The sequence below is a fragment of the Alternaria ventricosa genome (assembly GCF_023758065.1).
Source record: "Alternaria ventricosa strain BMP 2768 chromosome Unknown scaffold_38, whole genome shotgun sequence".
Classification (NCBI taxonomy): Eukaryota; Fungi; Ascomycota; class Dothideomycetes; order Pleosporales; family Pleosporaceae; genus Alternaria; species Alternaria ventricosa.
In genome coordinates this window covers 112,581-128,532 of record NW_026055718.1, presented here as the reverse complement: position 1 = coordinate 128,532, position 15,952 = coordinate 112,581, and the positions used below count along the sequence as shown (strand labels likewise).

At 52.9% G+C, this 15,952-nt stretch overlaps 5 protein-coding genes across 5 annotated transcripts; 2 read left to right on the top strand and 3 right to left on the bottom strand.

Annotated features, from left to right (window-relative positions):
• Window positions 1–206: 206 nt before the first annotated feature.
• J4E93_010941 (uncharacterized protein) lies at window positions 207–2,016 on the top strand (the record flags this gene model as incomplete). The annotated part of the gene is made up of 3 exons (XM_049348817.1): window positions 207–412; window positions 630–1,638; window positions 1,699–2,016. The coding sequence occupies 3 exons, from the start codon at window positions 207–209 to the stop codon at window positions 2,014–2,016; spliced, it is 1,533 nt and encodes a 510-aa protein (XP_049194050.1).
• Window positions 2,017–9,567: 7,551 nt separating this feature from the next.
• Window positions 9,568–10,749, bottom strand: J4E93_010940 (uncharacterized protein; the record flags this gene model as incomplete). Its single annotated transcript, XM_049348816.1, has 2 exons — window positions 9,568–10,278; window positions 10,531–10,749. 2 exons carry the CDS (start codon window positions 10,747–10,749, stop codon window positions 9,568–9,570), a joined length of 930 nt encoding a protein of 309 aa, XP_049194049.1.
• Window positions 10,750–11,602: 853 nt separating this feature from the next.
• J4E93_010939 (uncharacterized protein) lies at window positions 11,603–12,870 on the bottom strand (the record flags this gene model as incomplete). Its single annotated transcript, XM_049348815.1, has 2 exons — window positions 11,603–12,534; window positions 12,609–12,870. The coding sequence occupies 2 exons, from the start codon at window positions 12,868–12,870 to the stop codon at window positions 11,603–11,605; spliced, it is 1,194 nt and encodes a 397-aa protein (XP_049194048.1).
• Window positions 12,871–13,111: 241 nt separating this feature from the next.
• Window positions 13,112–13,591, top strand: J4E93_010938 (uncharacterized protein; the record flags this gene model as incomplete). The annotated part of the gene is made up of 2 exons (XM_049348814.1): window positions 13,112–13,150; window positions 13,214–13,591. The coding sequence occupies 2 exons, from the start codon at window positions 13,112–13,114 to the stop codon at window positions 13,589–13,591; spliced, it is 417 nt and encodes a 138-aa protein (XP_049194047.1).
• Window positions 13,592–13,964: 373 nt separating this feature from the next.
• Window positions 13,965–14,914, bottom strand: J4E93_010937 (uncharacterized protein; the record flags this gene model as incomplete). Its single annotated transcript, XM_049348813.1, has 4 exons — window positions 13,965–14,211; window positions 14,265–14,655; window positions 14,744–14,814; window positions 14,877–14,914. The coding sequence occupies 4 exons, from the start codon at window positions 14,912–14,914 to the stop codon at window positions 13,965–13,967; spliced, it is 747 nt and encodes a 248-aa protein (XP_049194046.1).
• Between the last annotated feature and the right edge of the window lie 1,038 nt (window positions 14,915–15,952).

The following is a 15,952-nucleotide window of genomic DNA, read 5'->3' as shown; positions in this document are numbered from 1 at the left end:
GCGCACTCTTCACGCCATAATCCATCTAGCCAGCGTGCACTATCAAACGTACCAGACTCATCACAACAGTGGCACCATCACATCTCATACAAGGACCAACCTAAAATATCTTGGAGCCTACGTTGTCGCCAAATCTTTTCGATTTGCGCGTTTCATCATAGTGTAGTCTGCAGGCCTATCCAAGTTGTTCCCAGTCCGAGGCGATCATGGCAGAGTCCATCACCAAAGGCCTCGGCCAAATTGGTCTTGGGGAAGAGCCAGCTGACGGCAAAATGCCCACCCCAAGGGCTGAGCTCGAATCTACTATTCAAGAGCTAGTGGCGCGTGGCAACCATCTCAACGACGAGGTAGAGACCTACATTGCTGCGGTTCTCGAGAAGCAAAAGGTTGGGAAGGTCTACAATCCAGTTGAGTACGTCTATGCGATTGTCATGATATAGTAACATATACGAAGACTCTCCGCCTTCCCAGAGTGTACTTCACATAACCCTGGAGGTGTTCGCGGTGGCTTTGCTTTCACATCGACAGTATATAACATAGAGTACACCTCCAGGGGAGGTCCGTCTGAGAAGGGGTGAGCTGCTTCGGTGATTAGATCCGCAGCCTCAGTTCATTGCTAACTGTATCAGATACCGGAATCTTCGCAATGACATGCGCAACGAGCTAGCCTTCCTGCAGAAGATCGCAGGATCGTCCATGGATGAGGAAAAAGCCCGACACTACATTGTATCCTCAAATCTTCTCTACTATGAAGCACTATGGGGCGCAGCGAAGCGCTCAATGGGGATCCAGAGTTTCCGCAAATACTTCCTCTGGGACCGACACAAAGCTCCCGCAGGAAAGAGCACAGCAAAAGGGGTCAGCCTGGCAAAAGGAAGTCAAGCTAAGAACAAGACGTCCGCACTCGTCGACATCGTTGCAGAAGAGGGTGCGGAGTGGACACGCGTATCAACCGTCTCGGAAAAGCGTATTCTTTTCGATCTTGCGAAATTGGGTTGGGTCAACGACTCGGACTCTGAAGACGATGAAGACATGCCGCCTCCGCCGGACGACGACGATGACGACGAAGACCAAATCGACGTGGTACGGAATGCTCGAGGTCTTGCAAGAGCTGCACGCGCAAATCCCATTCGCGGCCGACCACCCAAGGTGCGCTTCGTCTTAACGCGAATCTCTGCTGGAAAAACACCAGCTATCGATATGATCATCAACAAGATACGCGCTACGGGTGCGATAGTACAGTGCGGAGATGACATCCCGCCCGCTCTCTCTATAGACGCTGTTCTACCGCGTCTACTCATCGATAGGTCCCGGGCCCTCAGCGACACATTGAACATCGACTGCACTATTCTACTAGCCCTCATATCCGACATTTCTCACAAACCTTGCCCGATACTGGACTGGTACCCAGGCGAAGTGCGCGCGCAGATCGAAGAGGAGGCGCAAGAGCACCTGCTGCCAACACATCTGTACCCTGCAATCGGCGCGCATCCGATGGTGTGCACGCGCGAAGCAGCCGAGCAGATGAACCTGATAGTGCAGACTCTAGCAACTGATACAGAAAAGACAAGAGCGGACCTGCTACTCCGACAAGGAGACTGCGCGTCATGGTCACAGCAACAGCTCGTCAAAGAATGGGTACGTACTCCCCTCACATCACCCCACCACCACACAACCCAAGACTAACATTCCCACCAGGCCGCACTATCCGACTACCCCCCACCCCCCTCCTTCACCCTCCCCATAACCGTCAAATCCCCCAACGTCTCCACCATCACCGACAACCTACCCCACGCCGCCACCGCCGTCGCCGCCGAACTAGGCCACCTCAACAAGTCCATCTTCCTCTACGGCTGGGCCGAGGGCCTCACCACCCTGAGCGCGAACCGCGGGCGCGCAAAACAGATTGAGCATATCATCAATGAGCAGGGGCTGGAGGATGGGGAGGCTGGCCCGCATATCTGGCTGTGTGGGGAGAGCAGGAGTTTGATTGCGAAACATGGGAGGAGGAAGTAGTGTGGGGGAGGGGATGGTTGGCTGCACCTTAGACAACAAGAAAACTGAATACATCTAGGGCCTACATCGACGCTGGGTTATCTATCTTGTGGGTTTTCATGTTGATGTAGGATGCAGGCCTGTTTGGTTCTATTCTTGTTTGACGTGGCTGGGTGATGGGAGTAGGGGCGACGCGCACGTTTCGTAAGCCGAAGCAGGGGAGGGGGACGGAGGGGGAGATAGTGATGTGGTAGCGGGGATCGAGGGGTGATGAGTAGGAAGTTCAGCCTTTCTATGAAACCGACTTGTAAAGTGTCATGATAGTGCAAGCTATACTGAATGATCGCATGCTAGATTGCGTTCGCAGCCTTAACCGTGGACTCGCGCTCCTCCCCAAACGTCCCACACTATATAGCCAGCGCGTAGTATGTGCCACGGCGGCATGTTGGCGGGTGTTTGGAATTCTCCAGGGGTATGATCGAGCCAGGCTGCACGCCATTGTTCCAGTGAGTCGCCCCTCCGCTCGCGAATAATTTCCTCCGGATCGCACACCATGCCTGGGTAGAAGTCGCAATGAATGAAAGGGTGGTTACCATTGGTAACTTGCTCCAGAAGCTCTGGGAAGGCCTCGTATACGTATGCCTTGCGCAGTCTGCGCTGGCGCCAGGTTGGCTGCGGTAGAATATGCCGTGCATAACTTAGATCCAAGGCAGTCTGCCATGCGGCATCTCGCTGCAGCCTGTTGAAGACCTGTGTAGTCTCTGCGGGGGCGGAGTCGCAGTCAAAGGTTAACTTGAAAGAGCCCTCGGGCATACCCAGGGAGGGTAATATAGATGCTTCTGCCATCCACTTTGCAACTGCCCTTGAGACGTAGCTGGAGCTAAGTCGATCGTCTTCAGAGTATCGCCCGTTCAACTGGTATCGTATTACAGTGGTTACGGGAAACGCGTTCCTCCAGAGACTGATACGTCTATGTACGCGCAACTTTGGGTGCTCACGACAGAACGATATCAGGCCCCTGCCATGGCATTCTGGGAACGAAATAGACTCTCGGTCCTCGATGAGTTCAATCTGCCGCACGTGCTCACGCGTCTCGACGCGGAGAGACCGAAGGAAACGTATTGCGCATGCTGCTGCTGATAAGCAGTGTTTCACAGTCCCGACTTGATCACAAGTTCTGGTTATGTCGACTAATTGCTGGAGTTCGCGGTCAAATGTAGCCGCAAGTTCGTGCATGCCCGAGGCGCAATAACCAAACTTTCCCTCTGCACCACGTGGAAGTCTGCCCTCGTTGGGCGTTGACCAGGGTTCGGGATTCACTTTTCGTAGACTTCGGCGCTTGCGTTCGGAACGTTTGCCGCCTAGTTTGGGGTGGTGTTTGCGGTCATACAAGAGATTCAGTGTGAAATGAACAAAATCGCGATACGTCGATGGTGGCTCTCCCAAGGTGTTCGGGCGTCCACCTCGCGCTCCTAGTGTCGGCAAGACCCGTGAGAACTGTGGATATTTGACGGATACTTCTTTTTGGATTGCTTCAGTTAACAGACGCGGAGCTAGGAGATTGAGTATCTTGAATTTGACGAGGTGTAATTCGATGAGCGCTCGGTGGAATAAGAACGCATGCGTTCGAATGGCATGCGGGTAGGTTGTGCAGAACACGACCTTGTTAAGCCGCAGAGCAAGGCCTCGAAGCTCGAGTGCGGCCGCACGACAAGTGTATGTCAACGACAAATCGACAGGGAGCTTGTTGGTTTCGAAGTTGTACACTAGGCCATCTTCGTCAAACAAGTAATGGTGGTAGATGAGATCTCGAAGTTCCCTGGGGAGGCGAAAGAGGCGCGATTGAAGCTGAGTGTTCGGAAGCGCCATAGTGGATATCGTATCGCGCTGGACGTCAGACGGTGGAGGCCCATAGGACAGTCTGTCGCGAAGAGTCAGCACATCTTTATTGCCCATGTCTCATTGTAATTATGAATGAATGTGCCGAAGGCTGTTTCCGTGATAAAGATGCGCATCTGGCGTGCAAGCGTGACTCATCAGCAACAGAGCCCAATAAAGCCGGGTCGAGCATTAGAGACCACAGAGGTGAGTCAAGTACTCTGGATGGACCTATTCCATTCTTCGTGACATGTGTTGAATGCGGGCTGGGGTTACCTCGGTAGAAGCTGGCTCACAAGCAGAAACAGCGAAGACACAATAGAGTATGCACACCGAAGAATAGAGCGCGCTTTTGACCCAGGTCGGGGCCTGGTATCGCCCGGAGCTGGTTGTTGAAGCTGTGCTTTAGTCTTCAGTACGTGCTGCATTCATCTGGTCCCTCCGAGCGTCTGCAGACGTGTTGTCATTGAGAGGAGTTCATGACTGATATGTCGAGGTATGTCTTTGTCGAACTTCTGGTCGGCGCGCGTTGGGTGTGGCTGCCTAAGACGCTGTAGTGTGTCGGCGCTGACGTCATCAACGCGTCTCAACGAACCGCATCGCGTCTGTTTCCATCAACCACAACCGCGCACCGGACGCGCACTTCCCCGCCAACACCCGTGTTCGATACCGCCCGCCATGTACAGGCCTGCACCAATTTTTGCTGCCTAGACGAGCGACCTATGCCTGGTACACGCAACGACTAGCAATGGCGCATCATGGCCCAACCGAGGCCTTCGAATTGTCGCAGCTGTGCAAAATTGGGAGGCCACGGTTACATATCATCACGGTCTCTGGTTGACCACCGTAGCTTGACCAGATGAGCTCTTCTGCAATCCTACGTGGCCTCAATTCCAGCTACAAGAACACCGTTCTGTCCCTCGTTTTTCTGCTACCAACCGCCACAGAACCTTCACTATGAAGCCAGTTCAATCCATTAACCACTCCGACACACCTGGGCTCGCCGGCTCTCATTTCGAACATATGAACGATAATGCATCCTCACTGCCGGCAATACTGCGCCTTCCACGCGAGCTGAGAGACCTCATTTACGAGCATTATGTTCAGGTCGAGGATGGATACATCCACAACTTCGAGGTATGGGAACGACGATGGGCTGGACTTCATGCACGCGCTGACCCTTAGTTCTTCAGACGAACCGACTTCTACAAGCCGACGGTTCTCCCATCTCCACCGCGCTCGCTCTTACATGCCGCCAGATTGCAGCCGAATTGCGAGGGCTTGCGCTCGGGCAAAATACCATCACCTTCTATACCCATTTCTCCGAGTCCTCGCGACAGCAAGCCGGTCTATTCAATGGAGTAATGCATAATTTAGTATACCGCAAGAAGGTGCTGCTACGAAGGCTCATACCTCGGCTTCTCTCTTACGATATGGTGCAAAGGGCAACCGACGCATTCCCGCAATTCGCCCACATCTTTCACGGTTGGACTCCGCACCAGAACATTGCCGCGCTGTACAAGCAGGATTTCGATTGCGGAGAAGCTCCATCAACGTGGGACGATTTCATCGGCTTTGTGTTCAATTTACTGTCGAAGCACTCCACATTTCACGATGAAGCCGAATTGACGCCCGGACACTGAATCTCGGAGATTCCCTGCAACATCCCAGTTCTGGGCGAGACCTCTCCAGAACCTTGGCTCATACCAAACCCCTCCGAACTTGACCGCCTCGCCAAGATCCTGGACGCCGAACCCAAAGCACCGACGTATTTCGCTCGATTGGAATATCGCTACTCAGCGGCGTCTGTAGCCCTACACTTTCTTCACAACCTTCCGTCTTCGTGCCGCAAAGGAGTGCGGAACGTAATACTCCACAAAAACTGCGAATCAGGCTCAAATGCAGCGTCCCACAGAAGAGGATTCATTCCTCTATATCAATTTAATCGCCGTCTCCGCGTCCAGCGTATCGTAAATCTATAGAGCAGCGGTTTCCAAGTGCAGCCTAGACTACGCGTCGACTACATTATATTCAGTAACTCTGCCAAAAACAGTGATATTGTGAAAGACGAACGCCTGTTTTCATCAACAATCACCAAAGCAGTAGAGGCATAGATCGCCGAAGCTCAGGCATTATTGTCACTCAGCATGCCTCAGGAATCATTCAGCATGCTGCTAGACAGCAATCCTACACCCAAACACACCTCTACCGTTTTTCAGATTGTACAGCGAGACGTTGCCTAGCAATCAGCTCTTAACGCTGCGTATAACCAAGGACTTTTACTAACCCCCACTTAGTATAAGCGGCGAAGTCGCGCTAGATACAACTACGAAGGACTTCCAGCTACAATACGCAACATGTCAACCGCCAGTGCAGGTAGGCCCATCAGCTGCAATTTTAATGTTGGCCAACCAGACAATGTGGAAACTCTTCTCGCGCTGCATCGAGGTTAGACGCCCAAGCAATAGGCAGATCATTGGGGCATGCACCAGCCGCAAAGCTTCCAGACTGAGCATCCGCTGCCTCCGTGGCATGAACTCAAATGGCTGCGTGTAACGATGTAGTTGTGAACGAGGGATGGAGGACTTCTGAACTGGTGGAATTCTTCTCACCACAAGCCAACGATGAATTTATTGTAACTTCTAGTTCGTACATAATTTGAGTTCTGCTCATCCAGCTTGCGATATTTCGCTCACTTCGAACGATTCGAAATGACATTACCAGTGTTGCAAGGTCGCCAAGACGGCAGCCTCATGTTAGTACCGTAGTACGGGTAGAGGAGCAAAGAATCGTGTGCAGGCTCAAGGGTTTTGACTTTGCTCGACTCCGACCCTAGACAAAGAATGTTAATTAATACACGAAGCCATGCTCTGCCTGGGTCCTCGCGCCTGACGTGATTCGGTGCCGTACGACGAGACGGATCGGCTTGATAGAGTGCGCAATTTTGGTGAATCGAAGGCAGCACTATGTGAAGCAAGAGGGCGTTCATGATGTTTGGATGCGCAGCGCTGAATCAGAGACGTGTTGCAACGGACAATGCATGTGGTGACTGCAGCGAGCATGGAAGGCAACTGGTGCCGAATGCACACTAGTACTGATAAGGTAAAGTGCGTCCACCTCGGCTCGGTACTAATTGTCGCTGCCTTCGCGAATAGACACCTACCTACTACCAACGAAGCTTCATCAGATACGCGTCGCATTCTGCGTGACCAATGATTCATGCATTATATGCATTGCTTCTGGTCTCACTATGCAACCCTACGACAAGCCGGCCGGTGAGAAGGCATGTAACCTTGGTACAATCTCGATTACCAGAGTTGAGCCCTCAGGCAGCAGCCAGCTACAGTCGCATTACCAATGCGGTACAGTCGAGTGGAGAACTGATTTTGCAACTGTCGTCTTCCGGGCTTCGCGCTCGAGCTTCAATTGTCGTCGCGAGATGCTATTGGGTGTGTACATTGGTGGGTTGGTAAGTCGATAATGGCGGTTTGCCAGGGCTGTTCGTCGGAATGGTCGTTTCCTCGCTCACAACTGTGGTCTTCGAAGCGGAAGGGGGGGCTTCCACGGCCTTTGCTACTTATTTGCAGCAGACGCCACGTCCACTTGCTTTAAATCACCTATCCTCATTACGTTCAAGGAACTTACACCCATTCGGTTCACGAAGCGATGATTGCTGGACACCTACCTACGCTGATAACGAAGCTTTGGACCCCCTTTACCCGGGAACTTCTCATTAGGGAATTCGTTTACCTTGTTTTCATAATATTTGTGTTCCCATTGTTCAGAGGAGTCCTTCTTCGCGTTAGGAAATCACTGTTCACTGGTATCAAGAGATGTTTCGTTATTCGGATTCCTTGGGGACCTCTAATCGCTCGCATCAAGAGGCTTTTCTTCAAGACACCGGCACCCAAAACCATGCGCTGTACGACCATGGCCATGGCCTCCCCGAGTCGCTCAACGCATATGCAACTTCAGTCACCACTCTTTCGGCTACCGCGGGAACTACGAGATCAGATCTATGGCTATTACCTCATTTGTGATACGGGCCTGGAATACAACTTCGACAAAAACAAACTGACGCGGGCGGACGGCGAACACATCGATCTATCACTCACGTACGCGTGTCGTCAGGCCGCAGCTGAACTGCACGGCTTCGCTTTACGACTTAACACGGTTACTTTCTGTACAGCAAGGCCGAGTGAATCAAGCAACAATCTAGGGTTATTTTGCGCTGCTCTAAGAAAGCTGCACAGGAACAAGAACCGTTTACTTGACGAGATAGCGCGGTCTGGCCTGACAGACAAGTCAGAAGCGTTCATCAGTCTCGTTTATCCTCAATTTGCTCCCCTTCTGCGGGCGTGGAGAAATGACGGCCCGATCATGCCAGTGTTCCACACAAATTACGGTCATGGCGAGCCACCTTCCCTGTATCGCGACTTCGTCAACTTCGCTTTACACGTCCTGAAGGATAGCCCGCACTCCAGCAAGTCATCTCGTCTGCCAAGATTACCGCACCTCGAACCTTGGCAATACCCGGATGATGAGGTGCTCGGGGAGATCGTTGGCATCGTATTCGCTGGAGATAGCTCTGTCTGTATTATGGGACCGGATAGGTGTCTTGTCTCCGCGGCTAGTTGCGCCATCCGGTTCTTAAAGTCTCTCCCGACTTCAATACGCTCTGAACTCAGACAAGTCGACTTGATCGAAGACCGCGAGTCTGTCGCATATCCAGAATGCCACGTAAGAGGTCTGATTCCGTTCTGTCAGGAGAACGAGAAACTGCGGATTCACCGACGCGTCGATCTGTGGTGGAATTTACTTTGGGGGTTTCATGGGGGCATACATATGATGTGTTCAAGCGCTGTAGTGAACACTGTTGCCGAATGGATGGTCGAAGCGATGGCATTACCTTTTCTAGGCATGCCTAGCAGGGCCTTCAAGATAACTTTCGAAGACAGCGAATCCGCGCCAGACCAAGTCTGTTGGATCTTCGATGTCTTACAGCGACACGTAGCATGGCAAGTCGCTTTAGACTTGAGCTTCGAGCGCCAAGGCTTACCCACCCCTACCTGGAATGATCGCAGGTTGTGTGCTGCAGCCGACTACGACGCACTTCCACAGATTTTGCAGAATATCAGCAGTCACGATTCGTTCATACATTACGACGCTTTACCGGGAGGTACATACGATCCCGCAAGAATCATCGATCAGTTCAAGGGAGAGTCGGTCACTGAATGGCAGGAGTATCGGCGGAAGCACTATGTGGCAAGCTTCATCGGCTTCCCGAAGAATAAACCACTTTGGTGTCGCTGATTCAGATACACCGGAACAAAAAGCTATCGAGAATGTGTGTACGCTTCAGATGCGTCAAAGTTTCACGCTCAACGTTTTGTTGCTTGATTGGACGATCGCAACAGCACGCTGGCCTTCGGCAGTGTTAGTTAGCTCTACCGTCTTCGCGGGGAAGACAAGCTCCAACTCTTTGCCACACAATACAGATCATTTATTACTGTTCGCATGCCTTATTCGAATGCTGCACCTTTTCATGGACGTATTCGTAAGCAAGATGACATGGTTGCTTGTATCGTGAACGTTCATTGCGGCCTTATTACCTTACAGCTATCTACTCTGGACTCAGTGAAAATCTGGGCAGGGAAACGCTCAAGGTATCCACCTTCGTTTTCGTGATGCTAACTAAACAGTCCGTTCAGCGAAAAGACATCGCAAATCGCGAAGATACTCATCAGCATCTTCTTCCACCTGGTCCGGCATCCTCCACTCACAATTCCGATCGTAGAAAGCAACACGATGATCCCAAATCCCCAGTCTACGCTTCAGATTCGCCAAATGTCGCTTATGATTCTGCTGCGCGTCCACGAGATCAGGGTCGTTCACAAGGGCCTCCACCACGGGCCGCAGAGCCCGAACTTGGACGAAAGGCTTGACACGCAGAAGGCCAGACAGAGAATGCCAAATTTCTTCTCGCCCCCTAGAATCCATTGTATGGGGCCAGGGTTCGCTGTTTCCGGCATCGTTGCAGTATTCCCAGTCATCTGGGAGCACGATAGTCAAGACGCGGAGTTGAGGAAGCGATTCGAGGAGGTCGAAAAGCGGTTTGCACAAGTCGGACCAGGTCATGCCCCGTGGTTGAGCTTCAAAAAGCGGAGGGGACTGCGGATAGTCGATAAACCAGCTGTACGAATCATCGGAGTCTATTAGTGTTGAGTCGATTTCGAGTACAACGTTATGCTCGATTATCCGGTCTCCACTGCTGACGAACGGCGAGCTCGTGGTCAAGTTTCGTAACCACGTACGATGGCGTGGACCGATATGGGTGAGGAACTTGAGCAGCTGAATGTGTTGGTACCTGCCGGCGAAGCGGAATTCATTCTCGCCGTAAAGCACCTCCGCGCACTCAGCGTGCATGCTCTTGCATGTACGGAGGAGACTGAAAGCAAGTCTCGCGGGACAAGTGGAACAACAGTCGAAGCGCCAGTCTGAAATGTGTTTTCCATAAGGCTGGATGGAATTGGATGCGACCAGGCAGTAGCGGTAAATCTCGAGGCGTAGTTCGGTTGGAAGCTTGAGGAAGGGGAACGGTAGGTCAACCTGCACTTATGAGCATGAAACTTCCATGTCATCATCTGGTAAACTTACGAGCTTGCGCAGGCTTTTTTTGTGATCGAACAGTGCCCGATTTGATCTGTAGGGTTCCAGTTCTCCGGGTGTGAACAGAGGCTCCGGTGCGAAGATTGGTTGCAGTTCGCCATCGTCGTCTTTTACCCAATCCACGGGCTTCTTCTTGATAGCGTCCTTGGGCTTGAGGATAAGATCGTTGTGCTTGCTAGCACCATTTGAACGCCGCAGTGGTGCCATGATGTAGTTTCACAGGGAGCTGTACTACAACAACAGAGTTGAGTGCTCCGGAAGAAGTAGATTCAGAACAAGAAGGCGAACAGCAGACCGATATAGGTGCTTGGAAATACACCCAAGAGGTACCACCCCAAGTCCGTGCACCCTCCGCCCAATTGCAAAAAGGGGGCAATCAGGCCGTAGTGAAAGCCAGAGTGTAGTAAGACTTTCATTCAACTAAATTGTCGATATTGAAAGTCTCTTATAGAACATTGAGCATCAGGCTCAGACTCGGACTCGAACATATTACGCAAAGTAGAAGGGTGCTTTTTAATACCTAACACATCACAGTAAGATCACCAAGCGAGGAAGTGAAACTCCTTACCTGTTAACCTTACCTTGACGTCGCTGCACTACTGGAACCATCGTGCTTGTAAACTTACATTAATACCTACCCAGGCAAACCGCGAGCAAGAAGGATAATTCGAAAAGAAAGAAAAGCTAATAAAACATGCGAAAGAAAGTTCACCTTGCCCTACCCATTCCGGCCTACCAAACCTGTGCGAAACCTGGGGTGATGAAGATCGTAGTCGCAGTCGACTGGAGGATGACGCTGTACCTTTGCTTTACCGTACCGAAGAGTCGAGACCGAGACGTGGAGTGCTAGTCGACGAGAACGTGATGACCGATCGAAAGCCTAGAGGTGACATGTCGACAACCCTTACCATCCTGACCTGTAACGCAGTGTTGAATGGTCGAACGTCAAGAGCAGAGCAAACTCGATCTTACCCTCAGAGCCGAGAAAGGGTGAGGCGAAGAAAGGGGAGGTAACCTTTGACAAACCCTTGCAGAAGATACAGTGAGCCATCGAGCGGGCCTAGTATCTGCGGCGCTGGCTTCGGTCGTCGTAGCTGTCGCCTTCGTAGCCGCGCTTCCTTGAGCCGTCGTCCCGACCTCCACCACCGTACCCACCGTCGCGGTCGCGGTATCGATCTCTGCTGCCGAGCGGTTCGTTGTTAGCGCCGCTGGATCCTCGGTCGTAGCCACCACCACCGCCGCCGCGTCGGTCTTCGTATCGTCCTCCGCCTCCACCGCGGTCGCCTCCAAATCCACCTCCGCCTCCTCGGTCGCCGCCAAAGCCACCGCCTCGTGGACCGCGAGGACCAGCAGGGGCGCCGTCGGGAGGTCCATAGCCGTTGGACTGGTAGCCGATACCTCCGCGACCACCACCAAAGTCACCCCGACCGCGGCCACCGAAACCTCCTCGTCCGCCGCCGAAGCCTCCTCGGTCACCCCCGAATCCGCCGCCAAAGCCGCCACGGCCACCACCTCGTCCGCCGAAACCTCCACCGAAGCCACCGCCGCGGGCTCCGAAGCCACCAGGGCCGGCTGGGGGTCCTCCAAATTGGCTGCCTCCTCCGCTTGGCCCGCGAGCAGACGGGCCCTTGGTGTAGCCTCGACCACCGAGACCGCCACCGAAGCGACGCGGGCGCCATCCAGAGACTGTGCGACCGCGCTCGACATCAACGAGTACGCGTCGATCCTTGATCTTGATACCGTCTGTCTCCTTGTATGCAGCCTTCATGTCCTTTTCGCGCTCGAAGACAATAAAAGCGTAACCGCGCTTTCGCTTCTTGGGTGGCGCGTCGGCGGGTTGGGTAACGTCTTCAACGATCCGAATGCGCTCGATGGGACCGTAGCGGCCGAATTCGCGCTCGAGGTCATCGGAGGTGACGCCATAGGATAGGCGAGAAACGAACAGCGTCTTGAAGGCGTCGCCCTGTACTTTGGGATCTTCGACGGGTTTGTCTAGATAATGTTAGTGAGTGATGCAAATAACAATTGCGCAAGTGATATGTTCAGCGCGCGTGGTGATGTCGTACAATCCTTGACCCCTTCCGTAAGCAGATACTCCTGTTTCTCCTTCTTTTCGAGCTTCTTGCGATCGCGCTTCTGCAGCCAGCTGTCGGTAGGCACGTAGCCGTCGTTATCTTTGTACTCCCTCAGTGCCTCCATGTACTGGCCAATGCCGCCAATCTTGGGCGTGCAGCGCTTCTCAGGCGCGTGGTCGGAAGGCTCGACCCAGCGCAGCGGCGGCCGCGGGGCGAACAGGTTCAGCAGCATCGGGGGGAGTAGATGCGTCATGTTGGCGAGTTTGTTTCTGGAATGCGCTCCAGACGGCGATGTGGAATAGTTGGAATATGAGGAGTGGAGGGCGCGACGATGAAAGTCGATGTTTGGGAGTTGGGGCGTTCGAGGAAGCTGCGACGCGGAGTTCGCACTAGCGCAAACCTAGGCTGCGACCACCGCACGTGAGATCCGGGCCCGACTCTGGACTTTGAGACTGGTGAAACCACCGCCGTCACCACCGCAATTGCCCGCCAACATGCCTCTCTCGGCTATCAAGACGGTCGCAAAGGCTCAGGTATGTTTCTGCTGATTCATTTGTCACTGCACTTGTCATCCTGGATGCTAATTACGACCGCAGAACGGCGTAGGAGCCTTTGTCCTGCCGTGCAAGTCCATCACCTTCCACTACTGCAACTGGTGGGGGTCGTCTAAAGGCATGAACGCCTTCCTCAAATCCTCTCTCCCCGCCTTCGCCAAGCGCAACCCTCAGATCGAAATCTCCGTCAGCCCGCGGCCACGCCACCACCCCGTAATCATCGCAAACTACATCAACGGCGCTCAACGATCAATATGTGTGAGGAACCTGCAAAATGAGGGTGTAAGGGAGAAGGCGGAGATGTTAAGGAACAGCACAGGAGAGAAGAACAGGAGGCTGGATGGACGACCAGTGAAGAGTCTGAACGAGAACGTCAGGGGCATCTGGAGTCCGTTCCACGGCAGCAAAGTCAATATCTGAAGAATGGAAGACAGATGAAGACGAATACTATACGCAACGATATCCAGCGAGAACCAGGGCAAGGCGTGGTGGCCTATCGGCCAAAGCTCTGCTTGTGTGACACCAATGCGGAAAGATCCGACATTTTTCAGGCATGCCCAAGAAGACGGGATCGGTATACACTGGCTGGAAAGGCATAAGCACTGTACAAACAATGTATCAAGAATACAAGAATCACGAAATTTTCAGAGCCCATACAGATGATCTTCATGCACGTTCATTTTGCTGAATCTACATAGGTCCTAGCCAAGTCTTCTTTTATTTCATAAGATCATAACCATTAGCTGCCGAAGCACGCTCCAATCAACTATAGACGAGCATCGCTTCGAGGCATTCATGCCTGGTTGGCGTTGATGATGTCAACGAAGGCAGGCTTCAAGCTAGCACCACCGACAAGGAAACCGTCAATGTCGGCCTGCTTGGCAAGCTCCGCGCAGTTCTTCTCTGAGACACTGCCACCGTACAGGATACGGGTCTTCTCGGCAGCCTCGGCAGAGACCTCCTTCTTGAGCCACTCACGGAGGGCGGCGTGGACTTCTTGTGCTTGCTCGGTGGTTGCGACCTTGCCGGTACCGATGGCCCTGTTCTACGTTAGTGATTGAGCATGAAAATTATCTTTATAAGCTTGACGCACCAGATGGGCTCGTAGGCAACGACAATCTTGCTCCAGTCCTTGACCTTGTCCGCAACAGCCTTCAGCTGCTTGGTGACAACGTTGACGGTCTCACCCGCCTCGCGCTGCTCCAGGCTCTCACCGCAGCAGAGGATTACACTGAGACCGTTGTCGATGGCAGTCTTTGTCTTGCTGGCAACGAAGTCGTCAGTTTCTTGTAGGATCTGGCGACGCTCGGAGTGACCAAGGATAGCCCAGGTGATGCCGCTGTCCTTGAGTTGTTGAGCCGAGATCTCGCCGGTGAAGGCACCGTTAGGCTTGTCGAAGACGTTTTGCGCCGCGACCTCGATGCCCTTGCGGAGGTGCTCGCGTGCGAGGAGGAGGTAGAGGGCTGGTGGTGCGATGACAACCTCTGGTTCTGGTGTCAGTCTTTCGTCCTCTCGATGGTGTGATGGAGTTTTGTGCTTTTCTCGGATCGCTGAAAATGTGGTTCGACGTACCTGTGTTCTGGTCGAGCTGGGCCTTGTTGAGGTTCTCGACGAGCGACTTGATGGTCTGAATGTCGCCATTCCTTTAGACTTGTCAGCTTCTCTTCATCTTCTCCAAGCACTCACAGCTTGTGAAAGTACCCACATCTTGTAGTTGCCGCCGACGAAGAATTGACGAGCCATGTTTGCGGTTTGATCGGTTGTGTTTGCGTGAAAAGGTGTTGTGTTAGGGTATAAGGGTGTGGGATTGTGATTGAGTATTGTGAATGAGGAAGGCACGGAATGTTGTTGTCGTTGAGCAGGAGCAGCACTTCTTACAGCTTAGTGGGGTGACGCGGGGCTAGTGACGTCTGAGGCCTCTGAGCTGTGCTGTACAGTAAGAGCATCCGGCAAAACTCGGGCTTGAGCGAAGCATCGCTGAAAAACAATGGGGACGGTGATCCAATAGGAAATCTCTTCAGCGAATTGGCAAGTGTCGCGACGTTTCATTATACATCCTGTGAGACCCGATGCCAGGCAGCTACGGAAGCCATGCCGTTGCATTGCGGCATTTACATCTAACGATATATGCTTCAAATATATATGTGTCGAGGAGAAAAAGACGGGTTACAGTATCCATCACTCTACTTGGTGTTTCCGACTGGATGAAGCGATGACGAAAGAGTGGGGTCACCCACTTGATCATCCCGCAGCGCTTCTTAGCTTTCAGCCTCACAGCCGGCCGAAATCCTTTACATGCACGGCCTTAACACCGCATTCCACCACACGACCATTGCCGGTACCCTAATGTCATCCGAAACGCAAGACTCTCCGACTGTTCACGGCTTGTCGGTTACACCGCTAACGCAATGCTCCCACTGGCACTCCCCGCTTGACATCATCGCCATCAAGCATTTCTGCTGCCAGAAGTTCTACGCATGCATCAGCTGTCACGATGCATGCGAGTCTCACAAGTCTGGAGTTTGGCCCTTTGAACAAAGAGATGAGGGCGCAGTGCTTTGCGGACAGTGCAAGCATGTGCTGACCGTGACCGAATACATGGCCAGCGGAAGCGAATGCACGCAGTGCGGTAGCGCATTCAATCCTGGGTGTAAGAACCACTGGGAATTGTACTTTGCGCTCAACGGGTAGTTGCCTCCAGGTCTTCAACAACGGAATGCAGAAGCGGGTAAATTTCAGGCAACAGCCAAAATCCATGTGCGGATCATGGTGCCCTGTCTT